Source organism: Paramisgurnus dabryanus, chromosome 7 (genome assembly GCF_030506205.2).
Source record: "Paramisgurnus dabryanus chromosome 7, PD_genome_1.1, whole genome shotgun sequence".
Classification (NCBI taxonomy): Eukaryota; Metazoa; Chordata; class Actinopteri; order Cypriniformes; family Cobitidae; genus Paramisgurnus; species Paramisgurnus dabryanus.
Window position 1 is genome coordinate 24961440 of NC_133343.1, and position 19497 is coordinate 24980936.

A 19497-nucleotide genomic window follows, 5' to 3' on the forward strand; every position below is an offset into this window, starting at 1 on the left:
TTTTAGAAACGTTTATTTACTACTAGTTAACTTTTTATTTAAAAAAAATAAATCAGTTTAACTTACTAAATAAAATGTGATGCTATAGCATCCTTTGAAGGGTTAACTTTGAACAATGCATGCGATGCACTCGGAAATGTATTGCAAAATTTTACCTCAGACCCTCCCCACATGAAAACAATACTGTAGTATATACAGTATAGTTTTTACTATAGTAAACTGTAGTAAATGTAGCCTACCTACTTCTTCCTTCAGTTTTTTATGTCTCCTTTTAATTCCATTGTTTTGACTATTTGTTTTCTTATAAGGAGAGTCAAAGTATTTCAATTTCAATTTAATAGGAGTGTAACGATACATCGTGCGATTTTGCTTGCTATGCTTCTCAGTGAATTACGGTGAAATTACACTACATCCAAACGCCAGATGGCGCTCTCATACAGAAACTCAACATGCGCCGCAGACGAAGTACCAGACAGATAAAATGTGTAAGCATATTTATATCGCGGCACTTCAAACATTTACAGGTATTTTCATTATAATAAAGACTATAATGATTATATTTGACGAGTGTTGCTTTTTCAAATGCATGTTATAAACGACTTAAACTAACAGTGATTTCGAATTGATAAGATTTATCAATAGCCGTAGTATATGAAATAGTTGTGCATAATGATGTCGATATCGGGCAGGTATTATAGTGTGTATCGTGGAATATCATTACACCCCTACAATTTTAAGTGTGCTTTATTGTCATGACAAAATCTGTACATTTGTATTGCCAAACATTTGCAGCTGGGCACACACAGGTGTGAAAAAGTGTTGGCCCCCTTTCAGATTTAAAAAAAAAAAAATTAAGTGTTACATTTGTAACACTTTAATGTTTCAGATCATTAAACAAATTTAAATATTAATCAAATATAACACAAGTAAACACAACATGCAGTTTTTAAATAAAGGTTTTATTATAAAGGGAAAACAAAATCCAAACCCATGGTCCTGTGTGGAAAAAGTGCTTGCCCTCTCCACAGTTTCTCTAGCCACACCCAGGCCTCATTACTGCCACATATGTTTGCAATCAAGAAATAACTTAAATAAGACTTGCCTGTCAAAGTAAAGTAGAAAAAGTTCTTAAAAGCTACATTGTTGAGATCCAAAGAAATACAGGAACAAATGAGAAAGTAATTGAGATCTATCAAGGTAAAGCCATTTCTAAAGCTTTGGGACCACAGTAAGAGCCATTATCCACAAATGGCGAAAACATGGAACAGTGGTGAACCTTCCCAAGAGTGGCTGGCTGAAAAGACCGGAAAAACAACAAAAGACCCCACAACAACATCCAAAGAACTGCAGGCCTCACTTGACTCAGTTAAGGTCAGCGTTCATGACTTCACCATAAGAAAGAGACTGGGCAAAAATGGACTTCATGCAGAGTTCCGTTGCCATAAAAGAACATAAAGGCTTATCTCAGTTTTGTCAGAAAACATGTTGATGATCCCCAAGAATTTTGGAAAAAAACAGACAAATGGATTGACAAATTTGAACTTTTTGGAAGGTGTGTGTCCCATTACGTCTTGCCTAAAAGTAACAAAGCTTTTCAGAAAAAGCATCATACAAACAGTAAAATATGGTGGTGGTAGTGTGATGTTCTGGTTCTGTTTTGCTGCTTCAGTACCTGGAAGACCTGCTGTGATCAATGGAACAATGTATTCTGCTGTCTACCAAAACATTCTGAAGGAGAATGTCAAACCATCTGTTGAGGCGAACTTGGGTTCTGCAGCAGGACAATGATCAAAAACACACCAGCAAGCCCACCTCTGAATGGCTGAAGAAAAACAAAATAAAGACTTTGGAGTGGCCTAGTCAAAGTCCCGACTTCAATCCTGTGGCATGACCTTAAAAAGGCGGTAAAAAAAGATGGACGTAGTGTCTTTGACGTCACACCCATAGGTTTCTGAAGATCATTTTTTGAAGCCAATAGTAGGCGGTGTCTGCCATCGCCATCTTGGCCGCGTGTCATTGCCATCACTCGTGGATATCCGAAAATGGGTAAAGAGGCGGGATGTGGATGAAGCTGAGGTGGCTCACCCCCCTCAGTTGTGATGGAGGGCAAAATTAGCTTTACAGACCAAAAACAATTATTGTACCAGGCTGTAAAAAAAATTCTGCTATAAATAAGGGCATTTTAACATGGGGCTCTATGGGAATCGACTCCCTTTTGGAGCCAGCCTCTAGCGGCCAGTCAATGAATTTCACTTTAAATCACTTCCGTATTGGAAGTATTCCGTATATTCATGGAAGAGATCGGAAGTTTGCACCTCAGTTCATGCTCGAAAACCCTCCAATGTGGCTGAATTACAACAATTCGGCAAAGATGAGTGGGACAAAATTCCTCCACTGCGCTGTTACAGACGTATTGCAGTTGTTGTTTCTAATGGGGGCCCAACCAGTAATTATGTTTGGGGACAAGCACTTTTCCACACAGGGCCATGTGTGTTTGGATTTTGTAATAAAAACCCTCATTAAGGGGCCAGTCACACCAATAGCGTTTATGGCAGTTGCAGGCGCCTTTTTTGAATGATATTCTATGGGCAGGGCGCGTTTGCGCGCTGTTTATGCGCGCCGAGCGCCTTGCGGTTTTTTGCCGCCTGCCGCGCACGCGTTTTTGAAGGAGCGCTGAGAGCGGAGAAGCGCCCGACGTCATTCGTGTCTTTCCATTGTCCAATCGAATGAGGGGAGAGGCGTTGTGATGAGGGAAGTTTACAGTTGCTTTGAAGAACCGGACTCCACTCGCTCACTCTCTCCTGCGTGTTTGTGCACCTCTCATCCTCAAACAAGGTCAGAGCAAGCGTCCTCTTTTTAAAGTTTCTGCTGATATGACAGTTAACAGCAAAAGAGCGCTCACGCTTCAATATTTGATTGACAAGACAGCTGACTCGGTGGTTGCTTAGCAATATGAAAAGCCGCGTCGCACTGCTCTTTTTTTAAAAAAGGCAGTGCGTCGCGCCTTGCGTTTGCAAGCGTTTAAAGCGCTTTTGGTGTGACTGAAGCCTTAGAACTGCATTTTGAGTTTACTTCTGTTATCTTTGACCAATATTTAAATTTGTTTCATGATCTGAAGTGTGAAAGTGTGACAAACATGCAAAAACATCAGGAAGGGGGGGCAAAAAATTTTCACACCACTGTGCACACACACACAAACACATTGAAGTATAGCTGTATTGGGTTGATATACAAGTGAATTTATGAATTTAAAAAAAAAATTATTCTGTCTGACCACTATATTTCAGATTAATAAGCATTATATGTTTGAATAGGATAAACTACCAAACAGCTTTACAACAAGTTATCTGACAAGCATATCTTACATTAGGACTTATACATCACAGCTGCTGTATGTGACAAAAAAAAACTCTATAGTTGCAGTATTGTTTGATTCTCTTTATTTGATATCCTCAAACATGAAATGTGCTCACTGTATACACCCTTCAACCATTTTGATAGTTGTATTAGTGTAATGTATTTTTTGATTTTGATGAGAAAATCTTCACTTGTTTATCTTATTTAAATGGCATGCTACTGTGGCAGAAAACAAATCTGCAGCTGCCGTAATGTTTCAGGAAGTCTTCATGCTTCATGAGTGTACACACCATGCAGAAATGTACATATGGTAACAGTGTCGCCATATTGCATTACATACATTTGAGAATTGAAAAGACTATATAATAAAGAATGCACAATCCTGAGTGTTTGAAAATCCCTTTTGTGCACTGAGCATTCATCATCACCACTCCTAATGCAATCTGGTGTGCTGTGTGATGCTCGTTGGGAAATTATATCCTGCGTGTAACATTGTGCTTGCTGCTGTGTTTTATTGTTGTGAAAACTGGATCCTGATAATAGTAATGCCCAGCTGGAACCAGGTACTTAACATTTACCAACAATATTACAGAGGTATATATTGGGTACTGCATAAATAAGCTTAAAAAGACAGTAAATAATTCAAGTCATAAAATCAATGCATTATTCTACCCGTAACTCAAAATTCTCTTTTACCATTATACTTAATAAGTGCAACTGACTAGTAAAAAAGTCCATCACAGGAGCGACAACAAAACAGTTATTTCTTTAAATATTAAGTACATTGTGAAGATTATGAATGGATAAAGGACCTAATCAAATGCTCCCGTTGAGCAGATTTTCATTCAGTGCAATGACTGTTGGTATAAACTGGCTCTCTGTCACAAAGTCCCCGGCAATAATGTTGAGAGAGCCAGTTCTAGAGCCTGGCTTCTGTTGCTTGACCCAGCCAAGTAATGTGGGATATGTAGCCATCACCACATCCTTCAGTGATTCTGTTGGATGGGAGCATATGTACTTCAGATCTTCAGTAAGATTGATGCCTGTCACAAAGAATCCTCCTGTGGAAAATTATGCATGTGAGAACTAGCAAGATTGGATTTATATTAATATTGGATTGATATTTAATCACAAGGTGTTTGGACATAAATGTGTGTTGGCAGTGTGTGAAAACAACAACCATACAATGACAAATAATACACCCTCTACATTTTTAATCTCCATTAAACCAACGCAGTCTTATTTGACATGCTGTTTTGATTCTATTGTTAATGTGACATCGCAAAAACAAGCCCTGCCCATGGAAACTGACTGACTAGTTATTTTTACCTAAAAGCTTTTCTAATGCTGCGTTTACACCAGCCGCGGTAGAGGCAGCAAAAACGCACTATTCGCGCGTAGTTGGAGGCTTGAACACGTGAGTCATTCAAGAAATTCACGTGAAAATTTGCATCATGGGAGGGGCTTCTGCGACTTCACTGAGACTCCGCCACCCCGCTTGCTTCCTGTAATCACGTCACTACTACAACAAGGTCCTGATTGGTTAACGTGGCGTTTTCAACTCGCGCGTTTCCCGCGGCAACGCTCAATTTGCGCGAAACGTGCCATGCGCACCACGCCTTCCATGCAGTGCTTATCGCATGTACCGCGCCGCAGGATGCCTAATCGCGTCTTTGCATTTACTTAAAATGTTAATCACCCGCGCTTGCCGCCTCTACCGTGGCTGGTGTAAATGCAACATAAATGTGTTTGTTAAGACATTGTAGCGCTGAAATGGCTAAAGATACAATTGTCTTAGACTGTATTCACAGGAATCAGATCTGTTTTTAACCAAAAGCACTCACTGTCTGTTGGTAATGGAGTTAGGGCAGTAGCTCATTTGCATTTAAAGGAACAGGCATGAAATAGTACTTTGTTGCTCCCACCCAATTGGGGCATTTTGGGCATGCTATAACAAATCTTTCTGTGGGGTATTTTGAGCTGAAGCTTCACAGGCACAACTGAGACTTGTATTACATCTGGTAAAAATGGGCATAATATGTGTCCTTTAACAAAGGTGAATTCAAGTCAACTGAGATGCCAGTCTTCAATCTATGTGAATTCTTTCTATATAAAATGCTAAGTATGAATGGACTATCATGTATTTTTCCTTGAAACACTTAGCTAGGGATGCACTGATAAATCGGCCTATACGTAATTGGCATCGGCAGATAAAAGCATTCTTTCGAACTATCAGACATTGGCCGCTGTTTAAAGAGCAGCACATGATCAGGGCAACTTATATTCAGGCAATCAAGAGGGGGGGGGAATACATCAGAGCTGATGCCTTGCGATTATTTTGAATTGGGTAACACAGAATTGCTGTTTGTATGCTCTGCACTTCCAGGATTTCATGACATTATACTTTAAAACAAAGAGTAAAAAGTGAAATGATCGGTATCTATAGGTATTGGTAGATGTCATTCTAAGTAATCGAATATCAGTATTGGCATGAAAATTTTGTATCGGTGCATCCCTACTTGTAGCATATTATTAACTCATTCCCTGCAAGCCATTTTTTTTTAAGTTGCCGGCCAGCATTTTTTGTGATTTTCACAAAAGTTTTACAAAATGCCTTCCAGAAAATTTTTCTTCTAAAAATATATACACATACAAACATATCAAATGAAAGTACAGACCCTCTGCTGTCAAACAAAACGGGGGAAAAAAAAAACGTTTCATCATATTATTTTTCTCTGCTTATAAACTCTTAAATGTGGGTATTTTCTTTAAAAATATTTTTTTTTAACAAAAAGCTGGAATTTGTGATCAGATTCAGAACGATTATAAAAACATATACAAATTAGTAAATACAGTTTGGCTTCAGTTTTTCCATGAATTGGGTAAATCACGGTATTGCAGATTAACATAAACATTCATCAGGAACATGTTTTTAATGCAAATGTTTTCTCTTAATTGACGAGATAACTCGTCAATGGCGGGGAAAGAGTTAAGGATTACCTGGCCGTCCGTTTTGTTTCCTACGTTCAAATTCCTCAATCAGGGCTTCAGCCTTGGGCTTGTTGGCCCACCAGTAAGGAATGTGGGACCACAGCTCTCTGTGACAGTTGGCAATATTATGCTCATATGAAATGATAACTTGATAACCCTGGCTCCATAAATTGCGTAGTGCCACGCACTCCTGTATAAAAAAAAAAGAGGAGTTACCATTCGTGATCATAAATATGTTTCTAAAGTCAATCAAAGGCAATGGATACATACCATTTTGGGGCACAGTTTGGAATCAAAAACACTCTTTATAGTTGAGACAAGCTGTGTGTGGAGCTCTTGGCAGAGACCCTGAAAGTGACTAAATGAGAGGATAACAACTTCTTTGGGATGAACATCCAGCCACTCTTTGATCTCTTTTAATACTGTCTGCAAAACAAAAGTATAGTATTCAAGTGAATATACTGCTGACTTATGTTCTACAGAAGCTGCATAGCTCTGTAGTTTTAAAAGAATATCTCAACCAAAAGTGCAAGACAAACAATATTAAAACAAAAAAAGACACTGGAAAATTAGGATATTTTAATAGTAAGTTGTCTTACCTCCACAGTAACAGTGGTATAAACACCATGGTAGAAGTAAAGATCATTCGAACTGTCATTAGGCCGATGTGCTATCCTCAGGTCACAGTATCTTACGCCAGAATCCAACTGCTCCTTAACGCTACACTCCTATGGTAAATAATGTAAACCACATTCATTAACAATGCAGGCTTTCAAAGTAGTGCTGGAGAGCCAGCAAAAAACAAACAGTGAAATCACCATCTATTCTCTATGTAATAATACATTGTGAATCCTGCATAGTGTTTTATACAAGTACTTTAAAAAAATCAATATTACACAAACAAGAGTGTGTTATGGCTATATATCAGACCGGTGCAATTCAACCAGACACAAGGCCATTGTCCAAGTGTTGGTGTTACTATTACAGCCATGCTTATATATATACAGCAATAAAACATGAGTATATTGCTTCAATACAATAAGTCAATGTGTAAAACAAATTTTTATAACATTTCTTACAGCACCCAAACCTCTGATAATAATTAAAAAACATTACGTAGGCAACTCAGCTTGGGTTGTTTGAGAACGTACTAGATTGATAGAAGGCATGGGAGAAATGCCTTTGACTGTAATCTTCCAATTGTATGGAAAAGATGGAGAGAAGAATTCAGTATATAGATCATATAGCCTAGATGATGGGAAATAGAATAAATAAATATTTACTAACTGGAGAAAAAGTACGTGAAGTGTAGAAAAACACTCAGGAGTCGGCCCTGAGCTAGATGATTTATTGATGGATACATTGATGGATTTTGTGACCAGAAAAAAATGAAATATAAATGATACATTATTTTTACTCAAAACTAGGTTCCAGAGGAAAAGTTTGGACGAATATGTAACTGAATTTAGGGCAATAGCACCAAAGTGCAATTTTGGGGTGATAGCAGACTCCTTCATTAGAGACAAAATTGTGTGCGCAACATGGAACTGTCACGATCCCTGTCTGACATCCTGACGGTTTTCCCTGTTCATTCACATCTGGACTTCATTTCCCATGATCATCCATGCTCCCTCACCTGTGTGCCGTCATTATTATCCTCACCTGACTGTTATCACCCTCATCACTCCATTGTTTACCCTGCTGTTTTTTTTTCTCCGGTCCCAAATGGCACACTCTGGAATTGTGGACTTCCTCACTTTTTCCACACTTTGATGACATCATGTAGTGCAGATCTTAGGGACCCTTGATGCAAGTACAGGGATAGACTCGAGCGTCATGGCAGAAATAGGAAGAGAAGTTTCCTATCAGTGTGAACTTTCGCGAGGATGTCTGGGTTTGTAAAGTGTGTGAAGCCTGCAGCAGTGTATCAAAGGTGCAAAGGAGGTGCTGATGAGCACTCTTCGTTGCGTAAAAATGACAGATGGGACACCCTATGGCAGGGCTATTCAAATCTTACCCTGGGGGGCCGGAGCACTGCATAGTTTAGCTCCAACCCTGATCAAACAAACCTGAGCAAGCTAATCAAGGTCTTCATGATCACTAGACAATCACAGGTGGGTAAGTTTGATTAGGGTTGGAGCTAAACTATGCAGTGCTTTGGCCCTTCAGGGTAAGATTTGAATAGACCTGCCCTACGGACTCGTAGACTAAGCGCCATTTGGGACAGGGCATTTGTCTTAGTCCTTTCTTGTTTATGTTACTGTGGTGTTACATTGCTAAAGTGATGTATATTTCTAGTATTGTTTATTAAAAGTTCTATGTTTATTGTCATCTGTCATCTCATCGTCTCTCCTAAATCCTCCACCAAACAGCTACCGTACCAGGGACACGCATATAAGTGAGCGCCTACTTCGAGAATCTGACCTTAGTTTGGAAAAGTGTTTAAAGATAGGAGGAGAAAAAAATCGGAATGCGGCCTCACATCAGATGGCGTTAAAATAGACCCAGGAAAAGTATCAGTCATTAAACAGATGCTCAGACCCACTGATGTAAAACAAAGAGACTCATTGATGTAAAACTGAAGAGACCCTCAGGTCCCATGAAGAACCAAACCGTCCCTGGGAAAAGTTCGGAACAGACCTATTTCAGTTTAATGACTGAGACTACATGGTCACAGTGCATTATCTGGCCTATTTGGGGGAAATACAGAAATATGCAAATTAAAAGCACATTTACCAAGATATGGAAATCCAGTGTTTTTTAGACAATGTACCCCAGTATTCATTAGAGGATTTCAAGAAATTCAGCAAAGCCTGGGTTTTTAACATAACTCAATGTATGAGAGTTTCCTTTGTCCAGGCATGAAATCCACCAATATCCAACAGAAAACTACAAAAACAAACAGCTGACACAGCACAATGCTATGATGAGCCAATGATCTCAAAGAACTGCACTACAAAGAACAAGTGAATAAAGAAAGAAAGAAAGATGTAACAATATGTGTACTGTTACACTGTTAGTGTTGAATGATGTTACATGAGACTTGTATTATGAAAAAGATAGGGGAGATCTGACAGTTGTGAGAGATAAAAGAGCACAAAAAAAAACATGATGACTATACACTGTCAGAAATAAAGGTACAAAACTGTACCTTTTCTGTCACTGGGGCTGTACCCTAAGTTTCCGTTTGGTACCTTTACATGAACAAAAAACAGAATACAATTTTGGGTAGATTACCGTACCTTTAGGACCTACATTGTTAGAAAAAAGTCAAAATATGTACCCTAGGTGTCAGTGGGGCAGCACCATTTAAAAAGGTAATTGTATGGACCATTAGGTACAGATATGTAAACATTTAGTACCAATATGTACCTTTGAAATACTAATATGTATTTTTGAGGTACTCATAAGCTCTCATTGGTCCCAGAATGTACCTCTGAGGTACTAAAATAAAATCCTTAGGTGTAAAGCTGTACTTTTTAAAGGGTACAGCCCCAGTGACAGAAAAGGTACAGTTTTGAAGCTATTTCTGAGAGTGTAGTTAAACCATGGTTACCACAAAATAACCATGGTTTTATCCAGACGGCTCCAGGGAGTAAATAAAGGCCCTCTGAGGGCAAACGATGTGATTTTGTAAGAAAAAGATTAATATATAAAACTTTACAAACTAAAATAATTAGCAATAGTTAACGACCAATGCGTGTTTACAAGAGAGTGGGTTTCCAGTGTAGGACGTAGTGTACAAGACATAGAGGTGAAGTGATAAAAAATCACATTCATTTTAACCATTAAATGTTTATCCAGAGCATCAATGGAGCCATTTCAAATGTGGTTACAGAGCAGTTGGTTTAACAAATACACTATACTGGCAAAAGTTTTGGGACACCTGCCTTAATAGGCACATAAACCTGAATGACATCCCATTCTTAATCCATAGGGTTTAATATGGCGTTGGCCCACCCTTTGCAGCTATAACAGCTTCAACTCTTCTTGGAAGACTGTCTACAAGGTTTAGGTGTGTGTTTATAGACATTTTTGACCATTCTTCTAAAAGCCCCTTTGTAAGATCAGCCACTGATGTTGGACAAGAAGGCCTCGCTCGTAGTCTCCGCTCTAATTTATCCCAAAGATGTTCTATTGTGTTGAGGCCAGTCAAGTTCCTCCACACCAAACTCGCTCATCCATGTCTTTATGGACCTCCATGTTGGAACAGGAAGGGACCATCCCCAAACTGTTCCTACAAAGTTGGGAACATGAAATTGTCCAAAATGTCTCGGTATGATAAAGGATTAGGAGTTCCTTTCACTGGAAGTAATTGGAACATCTGAGTTTAATGATTTGGAGGGGGTCCCAAAACTTTTCTCAATAGTGTAATTATTGATGATTAAGAATGCAATGTTGCCTTCTTTAATATTACAGAAGTATTTAACATTTACAAAACAACAATGCTTTTCGTGACCTTAGGTGGTTCAGATTTGTATATGAAAAGGTGACGTGTGAATTATTCTTGTGTGTTACTTTTACTAAAATAGTATATAGTAATCAAATGGAAATACACAAGTAAACATACAGCATAAAAATCATACTAATTTATTAAATGTTGTCAATTATATACACTGATCTAAAGATATTTCAAAACAAACTGTATGCACTTTCGGAAATCTGGATTTGTTTTAACTACCCTACCTGTGCTATCGCCCACTTGTAAACAAATGGGCGTATGATGGGCTTCATGTACTTGTCCAGCTTTTGCAGCATATCTGGCTGGGTCATGTCCACTGGAGATCGGTCATTTTTGTCCAGACAATAAGTTATTGCATTATGACTTCCTGTAAAGAAAAAATAAACTAAATGGTCTGAACAAAGTTAAGTCAAAAGTGTTTGAATGTCATGAAAGGTTGCTATTAGGAAACAATAACACAGTTCAAGTAAGGTTAAAATAACAATAACCATACATTTATCTGTGAATATTAGTCATATTCAATCCATAACTCTACCTACTGTGAAGGGCAAGAAAAGAAATGTTTAGTCCTTTATTTTCATGCATACAAAAATTACCGCTTTCATACATTTTGTGTATGTATCAATAAAAAGGTTATGTTATATACCTGGAATGGCCATGAAACAGAGCGGAGTATCCCATAGTGCAATAGGCAGATGGGCCATCCAGTTGTCCATTGGCAACTCACTCAAAGACACTTGGCTCGCCTCCGAAGTCATCTTGAATTTCTGTGAAAATTCAATAAAATGAATACATTGTATATAAGCAAACCAAGTCCAGTCTCGCAGTTTGTTAAAAGATTCAAATTCAGGATAAACAGACAGGGCAGCCTATTCAAATGGAGGACTTCATTCAAATCGGAAAGGGAGAAGTCCTGGTGAGAGAAATATTTACCTGTGTCTAATTTAGGCTCCTAATCCAGACATAAAATGTTCCACATTGATATTTGTAACTATTTTAAATTAGTATACAGTTGAGTCAGATGACTACACGTTAAACCGTCTTCAACAGAATCTAATGTTGGGAGGAAACAAGATATCCGCCAATTTCTTTAATTCCCGAGCCGGTATCATGGCCGTACAAACGTGAGATTGACAGTACGCGGATTTAAAATTGTCCTTGGCGGCGTACGGTTTAACACCTGCTCCGAAAGAAAATCCCGCGGTGATATGATAACCGAAATAGTCCGGAAGAAACTCTCTCATCCGATATTGAACTAACGTTAGTTTCAGAGTGTCCCTTTCAAAGCTAACATCAAACATTCAAAAATCACTTTAAATTTCGATAATGTATCGTTTGTAGAGGTATTAGAGAAAATTAAAGATAATAAAAAGCGCGCACTTGTCCACCTCATTCTCCACCCGGCTAGTCTGACAGTTTAAAAAATCTACTAAGGCGAAGGCGTGATCATGAATATTAATTACGTATTCGAGTCACTTGCCCGGTAGAACGAAACGATTTGTTAAAAGGCATCCTTTAGTAAGTGGGCGCCAATCGCAAAGCTCGTCTCATGAATATTGACGATAGCACGTTACGGATATTCCCATAGTAGGATTCGTAGCGAAAGAGGGCGTTTCATGTCAAAGAAGATGCTCTGAAACAATAATCCATAAGATAAATGACTATGTCAATGTATCTAATAATTTAATACAGCACATTTGCACGATGTATTTCATACATTGTTTCCTCTGGATGGAATTGCCAAGTCAACCCCTCTGTGCTCAGCTGGTTTAAATGGTAGTTAAGCTGCGGACATCAGTGAGGTAAGAGAAACAGTGTTTCGCGATGACGCGGGACTTTTTCTCTGAGTATTACCACACTACAGAAAAGTCAGCAAATACGTCATAACGTACAGATAAATTTAATCAATTATATTTCAGGGGTCTAACTGTCATTCGTTATCAACGCAAAAAAGCAAGATAACACACAAAACGATAAAACGTATCGTATAGCTTGAGTGCATTTTTATTAAGTAGCTATGGATTAAAACGACTGCTAAGGCATACATGTAAATGTACATAAAAAACGCAATTGGCCTGACTCGTAGCTTAAAGTGCAGTTTTATTGTTCTTAATTTGACAATGCCAGTCCAGTTTAGTATGGCACAATGGTTCTAGTTGACCTTCCTTTACTGGAATTCAAACTGACCAGCATGGACTAACTCTAATGGTTTCTTTGTGGTCTATTATGTCACTCCCTTAAAGATACAATACGAGGGAAAAACAATATAGTAATTCAGCTATAGCACAACAGAGCCTTTTCACATTAAGAATAGTCTAATGTTTATTATATTATGACAGATAGAGACAGATGTTATTTAACTTTCCATGTGCTACTGTATATGCTCTGCAAACCCTCAATGAGTCTTTTTGTAGATGCATTATGCCAATAATATTAATAATATATAGCCAATATTATAGTCTAAGCAATGTTTTATAAGTAGCAATAGAGTTGACCCTCTGAAAAGATGAATTTTAAAGGGGTTAGTTAGGGGTTTGTTAGTCAAGTGCATGTGGGGCCGGTGAGTTTTTTTTAAAGTTGTTTCTTAAAAAACAACTCCTCACAATCTGAGTTCAAAGTTTCAGAATGATTGAAAGTGTTTGTATTGGCACCTGGACAGGTTCATCTAGTTCATGGTGCCCAACCCCTATTAAAGATGATCAGCCCTGCGTTCCATTCTGAAGAACTCATGCCCTAATCCCTTTGAAGGGTTAAGCCTAAGAGTTTCAAATGGATAAAGGGTGTAAAGGACCAAAACACTTCTCTTTTGACACACGTCGTTGCTGCACAAAGAATCATGGGTGTAATGTGTTCATCAGAAATCCTTCATTGATTCAAGGTAAAAGAATCAGGCTGGTGCTATATATCAGGGTTGGTAATAAACTCTGCAGGGTTGGGAACCCCTGATTTTGCATTTGTGTTATTGCACCGTACAACAACATACCATAGACACATATTTGCAGACAGCAATAGTATGCCTCAGAACAATATCACATCTTATACTGCAGATGTGTATCTTTCTTTTAATAGCCATGATTTATATTTAAGGTTTCACAGAACGTATGCTGTGCTGTTTTAAACTCAGCCTTTTCACTGATGATCAATAATCCTTAGCCAGCACTGAAGTCCTCTGTGAGAGCTAACACAGCAGTCGCTCACCCGAAATAATCATTCAAGTTTGAAGATAAACTGTTTAGGCTCGAGCAAAAGTACTTTAGCTCAGCATTGTTAAATTATGCGTATCAATATTTAAGTTAAAAGAAATGTGTTGGCAGTAATAGTGATTCTCAAACCGTACAACACAGTTCGTATGCATTTGATAAGTAATTTATTGCTGGTTCCTATTTACATCTTCAATAATCTAAAATTAGATGACTGTACAAATACTCTCTCAGAAAAGTATTTAATTACTTATTACAAAAATCTTTCTAAAATCTAAAGATAGGCTTGAAACGGCTCGAATAAATCAAGTACATAAATTATTCTCACTATTAACTACTTTTGCCTCAATAAACTCCTAATTACTGCTTATTAATACTTAGCAAAGTAATTGTTAAGTTTAAGTATTGATAGGAATTGGGTAGGATAAAGGATGCAGAATTAGTAGTGTTGTAGTCAAGACCACCTAAACCGAGACCAAGTCATGACCAAGACGAAGACAGGCCGAGAACGAGACAAGACCAAGACTTTAAAGGGTCGAGACCGAGTCAAGACCAAGATAGGCCGAGACCAAGTCAAGACCAAGACCATTGCAAGTCACTGCATAAAAAACACTAACGATAAAATGTGGAATATGCAGATGATTAGGCACTGTCTGTGTATGTGCGTGTGTGTGCGTGCGTGCGTGCCTGCGTGTGTGCCATCAGAGAAGTTGATAAAATAATCAAAGGCATTGCAGATATATGGGAATTTATCTTTGTTTATAAGCAAATAAAAGTGAACAAACACTAAAGAGCTGAAATCAATTTAACCATTTATTCTGAACTGTCTTTCCATTGTTTACCATCCACTTAACACAATGCAGGTGTTTTTAGTAATAAAATTAGAAAAACTGTCATTGGGAGAAACTTAAACAATGCTTAAACAATGCCAACATCATATGCCAAACCTGAATAAACTGCATAAAAATAATGATACAAAATAAATTTGTGATGTGCACTTCAAAAAAAAAATGATTTTCAAGAAAAAAATTTCTTAGTATTTTTGTCTTGTTTTCAGTAAAATATCTAAAAATGCCTAAATTAAGATGCTTTGTCTTGATGAGCAAAACTACCCAAGAAAATAAATCTAGTTTTTAGACCAAAAATATCAAATTTAAGTGATTTTGTGCATAAAACAAGCAAATAAATCTGCCAATGGGTTAAGCAAAAAAATCTTGAACCTTTTTCTCAAACACTAACTTCAAGAAAAATTTGCTTACCCAATTTTTTTGCTTGTTTTATGCACAAAATCACTTATTGCTCTAAAAACTAGATTTATTTTCTTGGGTACATCAAGACAAAGCATCTTAATTTAAGAATTTTTACTGAAAACAAGACAAAAATACTTAGAATTTTTTTGCAGTGTGCCATCAGTTGTGGTCTTGACCGGTCTTGAAATAAAATTCCGAGCCCTCTTTGTCCGAGACGAGACCGAGTAAAAATGTGGTCGATTCCAAGACGAGACCAAGACCTTTAAAAAGTGGTCTTGAGACCGAGACCGGTCTCGAGAACTACAACACTAAGAATTAGGCAATAATTTGTGATTTTTGACAGCCAATATCTCCCTAATATTAATGCTAACCAACCACTTAATAGTGAGGAAATTGGAAACTACACCGGAGTGTTACAATTTTTCTTATTAACTCACCAAAGTATTTAACGTAGGAAGGATCAATAAAAAACATGCATTTTAATGTTAGACTTTTAAAGGAAAAAGTAATTAAATTACAGTAACTAATTACTAGTAACTAGTTACACCCAACACTGCTTATAAAACATTCTCAGAAAAGCATATTTGGACCCTTTAAGAGCCAAGATTTGATTGCTGCAACCATCAGATTAACAGGAACAGTACATTTCTATTTCTAAACATCTTCAAGATGTAAATTTAAACTAATTACCGAGCTCTACGAGTGTGTTAGCTGACAGCGGGAGATAAGTGCAGCCCCGGGAAAACACCACAGTGTGCAGAAATTGTGTTTTTTGGAGTGTAGAGAAATTGTAGAGACAACTGTATGTGGGCTACTTTAGCTGGAGGGCACTTGAAAAAGAGCAATGCTGGTGGAGAATGACAAATTACCAAACCTTACATGAACTTGTGAACTTACATTGAAAGTACTGGATATGTACAGTACATATTAGGGTATGCTTTATTATAGTTGAAGGTGTCTACATAGTTTAGACATGGATGAACATTTTGTCATCATTTACTTATTTATGCTGTTACAAACGCATTCACTTTCTTTACATAGAAAAATATCAGTGTTACCAATCTTTAAAACTTCTAATTTTGTTTCATGGAAGAAATGTATATGCATCTAGCTATCTATCCATCATTTTTTCTATCTTTCTGTCTGTCTATCTATCTTTTTATTTATTTCTCTTTCTGTGCACTTTTAAATGTGTTTCTATAATAAAATGAGTCGCCAGTGTGTGTGCAGAATTATCCTGTTATTATACAAAATAATCCATCTATTTTTCTTTGTGTCGTCTCCTATAAACTGCAGTAGTCACACAAAACAGGCTGTTGGGGATCCCCTTTCAATGTGCCTCCCATGACCGCTCACAGACTCCGCATTAAAGCGCATTAAAGAGTGCATAACTAAATATTTTTCTGTCTCTCTCTTTTGGCACTATTACAAAATAACCCTGGATATAGGGGCGGTTTCTCGGACAGGGTTTAAATTAATCCAGGACTAGGCCTTATTTATATTAGGCCTTATTTATTTATAATTAAAGGTGTAAGATTAAAAATATAGGAATGTATTACTTGGTCACAACTTGTCACAACCCCCTATGCTGATATTGATCAAAGACTATTGTCACAACTGTTTATCCAATACAGTGGGGGTTAAAGGTGGTCTTCTGATTGGTCAGTTTGAATGTATTATGTTGGTTTTGGTCAAGTACATTGGGGGTAAAAGGTGATCTTCTGATTGGTCAATTTGAATGTATCAAGTTAGGTTTAGTCTCATGGTCAAGGGATATAGGATATAGGTCAAGGTTTTTATGAGCTCTGGGCTTTTTGCTTTTGCATTTTGCCTTTTGCATTGGCCTTTTCCCTTTCCTTTCTTCTTCACTGGGGTTCAGGCCATTAGGCGTAGGTTCCAGTTCTCTTTCTTCTAAACTTTCTTACTTTCTCTGTTCTCTATCTTATCAGGTAATATCTCACATACATTGGAAACAGTCAATTGTTTGCATTATTTACCATTTCATGCATTTATAGTGTAACCATTTCAACTGTAACTTTAAGTAAGTACTGTAATTAAACCTTTTCATTTACAAATTTGTTGTTTAGTTTTGATTTAGTGTTAATACTTAAACGCTCCATATTCCAATACAATATATTCGTACTCTAGCAACGCTCTCAGACATATTGTGTCCGAAACCCGGGAACGATTGCAGTTTTGTTCCCCTTCCGAAACCTGAGATCCCTTACAAAGGTGTTTTTACAAACACACCTTACAAAAAACACTACAGGTGTGCATCTTAAGACAAAACAATGTCACTGATATATGTTAAAATTAAACAGGACAAGGTGTTTCTAAATTTAAACACCTCAAACATGCATTTTAGTCCGGGAAACTGCCCCATAAAGTTTAAAAGTGATGAAAAACATAACGTTTAAGTTGTGTCTTTTAAGTTGTATCATACAACTGGTGACCTGTCGGTTCTGTTTCTTTTATTTATTATGTATGTGTTTTACTATAAGAATAAAAATCTTTCTTTTTTTGTATATATAAAACAAAATAAATATTTTATACTTAAGTCTCTCTCTTATGGGACTATTATAGAGAATAACCCTGGATATGAAGTTAAAGATCTATGAAAAACATAACGTTCTAGTTGTCTTTTAAGTTACCCCAATGACCTGTCAGTTCCGTTTCTTTCATTTATTTTTGTTATTATGTATGTGTTTTACTAAACTAACAAAAATATACATGTTAAAAATAAAACCTTTATTATCACTCGGTACTGTGCATGCAAACGCACATCATAACACACCAGATTTATTACATCATCAACTCTACACGTTATTTATTCATAAATCCAGTCATCTGCATTCTCTGTATGGTAAAATTTTATATCATCAAGCTTCACCACACCTTAGTTAACTTCAAATTCAAGGACCTTTCAAGGACTTTTCAAGTCCAATATCCTCAAATTCAAGGACTAAATGTGGTGACACATTTCAAGTGAGAGCAATGTTTCATCATGTTACCTTTAAAGATACATTTTTACAGTTCCCTTTTGAAGGAACAGGCACTGCGTCACTGCGGTTACACTTTGGAGACGCCTCCATAGTTAAGTGCGTCTGAATGTGTATATCAAATTCAACCAATGGTGAGGCTTAACGACAAAGACAGGGTGACGCGGGAGCCAGGAAGTATATCGCAATCTAAAATACTGCCAAAGACAAGGTTAAAAGGACGCAGGAATTATGGCAAGGGAGACGCAGCGCCCCGTTCCCTTCTCAGGGAACATATGTAAACAGTTACATTCGTAAACGAGACGTTTTCATTTGTCGCACATTTTTGCATGTGTGCTTAAAAAGTTTAGAATTTTTATATTAATCTACACTACACGGGGAATAAAATGGATTTTTCCCAGAAAACTTCTTGCATTAAATAGATTCAAGCACTTTCAATGACCTGTATCTATATGTATATTTTCAGAAACTTCCCAGGGCCTTTAATTTTCCCCCAGATTCACAAACTTTCATGGATTTCAAGGACCCAAGGGAACCCTGTTAAATAAAAAATGAATCTCTGTAACACCAATAGTGAAAGAACTTATTTGTGCATTTAAAAAGTATTGGAAAGTTATTTTGTTTTATTACGTGTTTGCATTTTCCCCGTTTTGGCTAGAATGTTTTCGTTTTCGGTCCACACAAATGAGAAAACCTATTAACCACATTCATTTTCAGCTTGTTCATTTAGTTTTCTCTGACTACCTTAACTACGCTATATTCATGCTATTAAAAGCAATTAAAGGGATAGTTCACGCAAAAATAAAAATTGTGTCATCATTTACTTACTCTCAGGTTGTTACAAATCCGCATTAATTTTGTTGTTCTGATGAACAGAAAGGAAGATATTTTGAGAAATGTTTGTAACCAAACCATTCGTAGACCCCATTTACTTCCATAGTATTCTTTTTTTCTACTTGGAAGTGAATGGGGTCCAAGAATGGTTTAGTTACAAACATTTCTCAAAATATCTTCCTTTCTGCTCATCAGAACAAAGAAATGTATATAGGTTTGTAATAACATGAGGGTGAGTAAATTATGAAAGGATTTTCATTTTTGGGTGAACTATCCCTTTAAGTATTTGAATCATCTGACCATTCTAGACTGCACACTTATAAAAATGCTAACTTTATGAATGAAAGTCAAACATAGTAATGCAATGAATAAAGACTTATCAACCAGACAGCATGTTATCATCC

At 37.1% G+C, this 19497-nt stretch overlaps 1 protein-coding gene across 2 annotated transcripts; it reads right to left on the minus strand.

The window, feature by feature from the left end:
• Nucleotides 1-3472: 3472 nt before the first annotated feature.
• Nucleotides 3473-12218, minus strand: plcxd1.1 (phosphatidylinositol-specific phospholipase C, X domain containing 1, tandem duplicate 1). Of its 2 annotated transcripts, none has more exons than XM_065272645.2 (7): nt 11744-12218; nt 11457-11577; nt 11035-11177; nt 6948-7076; nt 6619-6774; nt 6358-6538; nt 3473-4418 (listed from the first exon to the last, which is right to left on the minus strand). In XM_065272645.2, exons 2-7 carry the CDS (start codon nt 11566-11568, stop codon nt 4174-4176), a joined length of 966 nt encoding a protein of 321 aa, XP_065128717.1. In that variant the 5' UTR covers nt 11569-11577; nt 11744-12218; the 3' UTR covers nt 3473-4173. The 2 variants fall into 2 exon arrangements, with proteins under 2 accessions (XP_065128717.1, XP_065128718.1); XM_065272646.2 differs by lacking the exon at nt 11744-12218 and adding an exon at nt 11304-11348 and having other exon boundaries at nt 11457-11569.
• Between the last annotated feature and the right edge of the window lie 7279 nt (nt 12219-19497).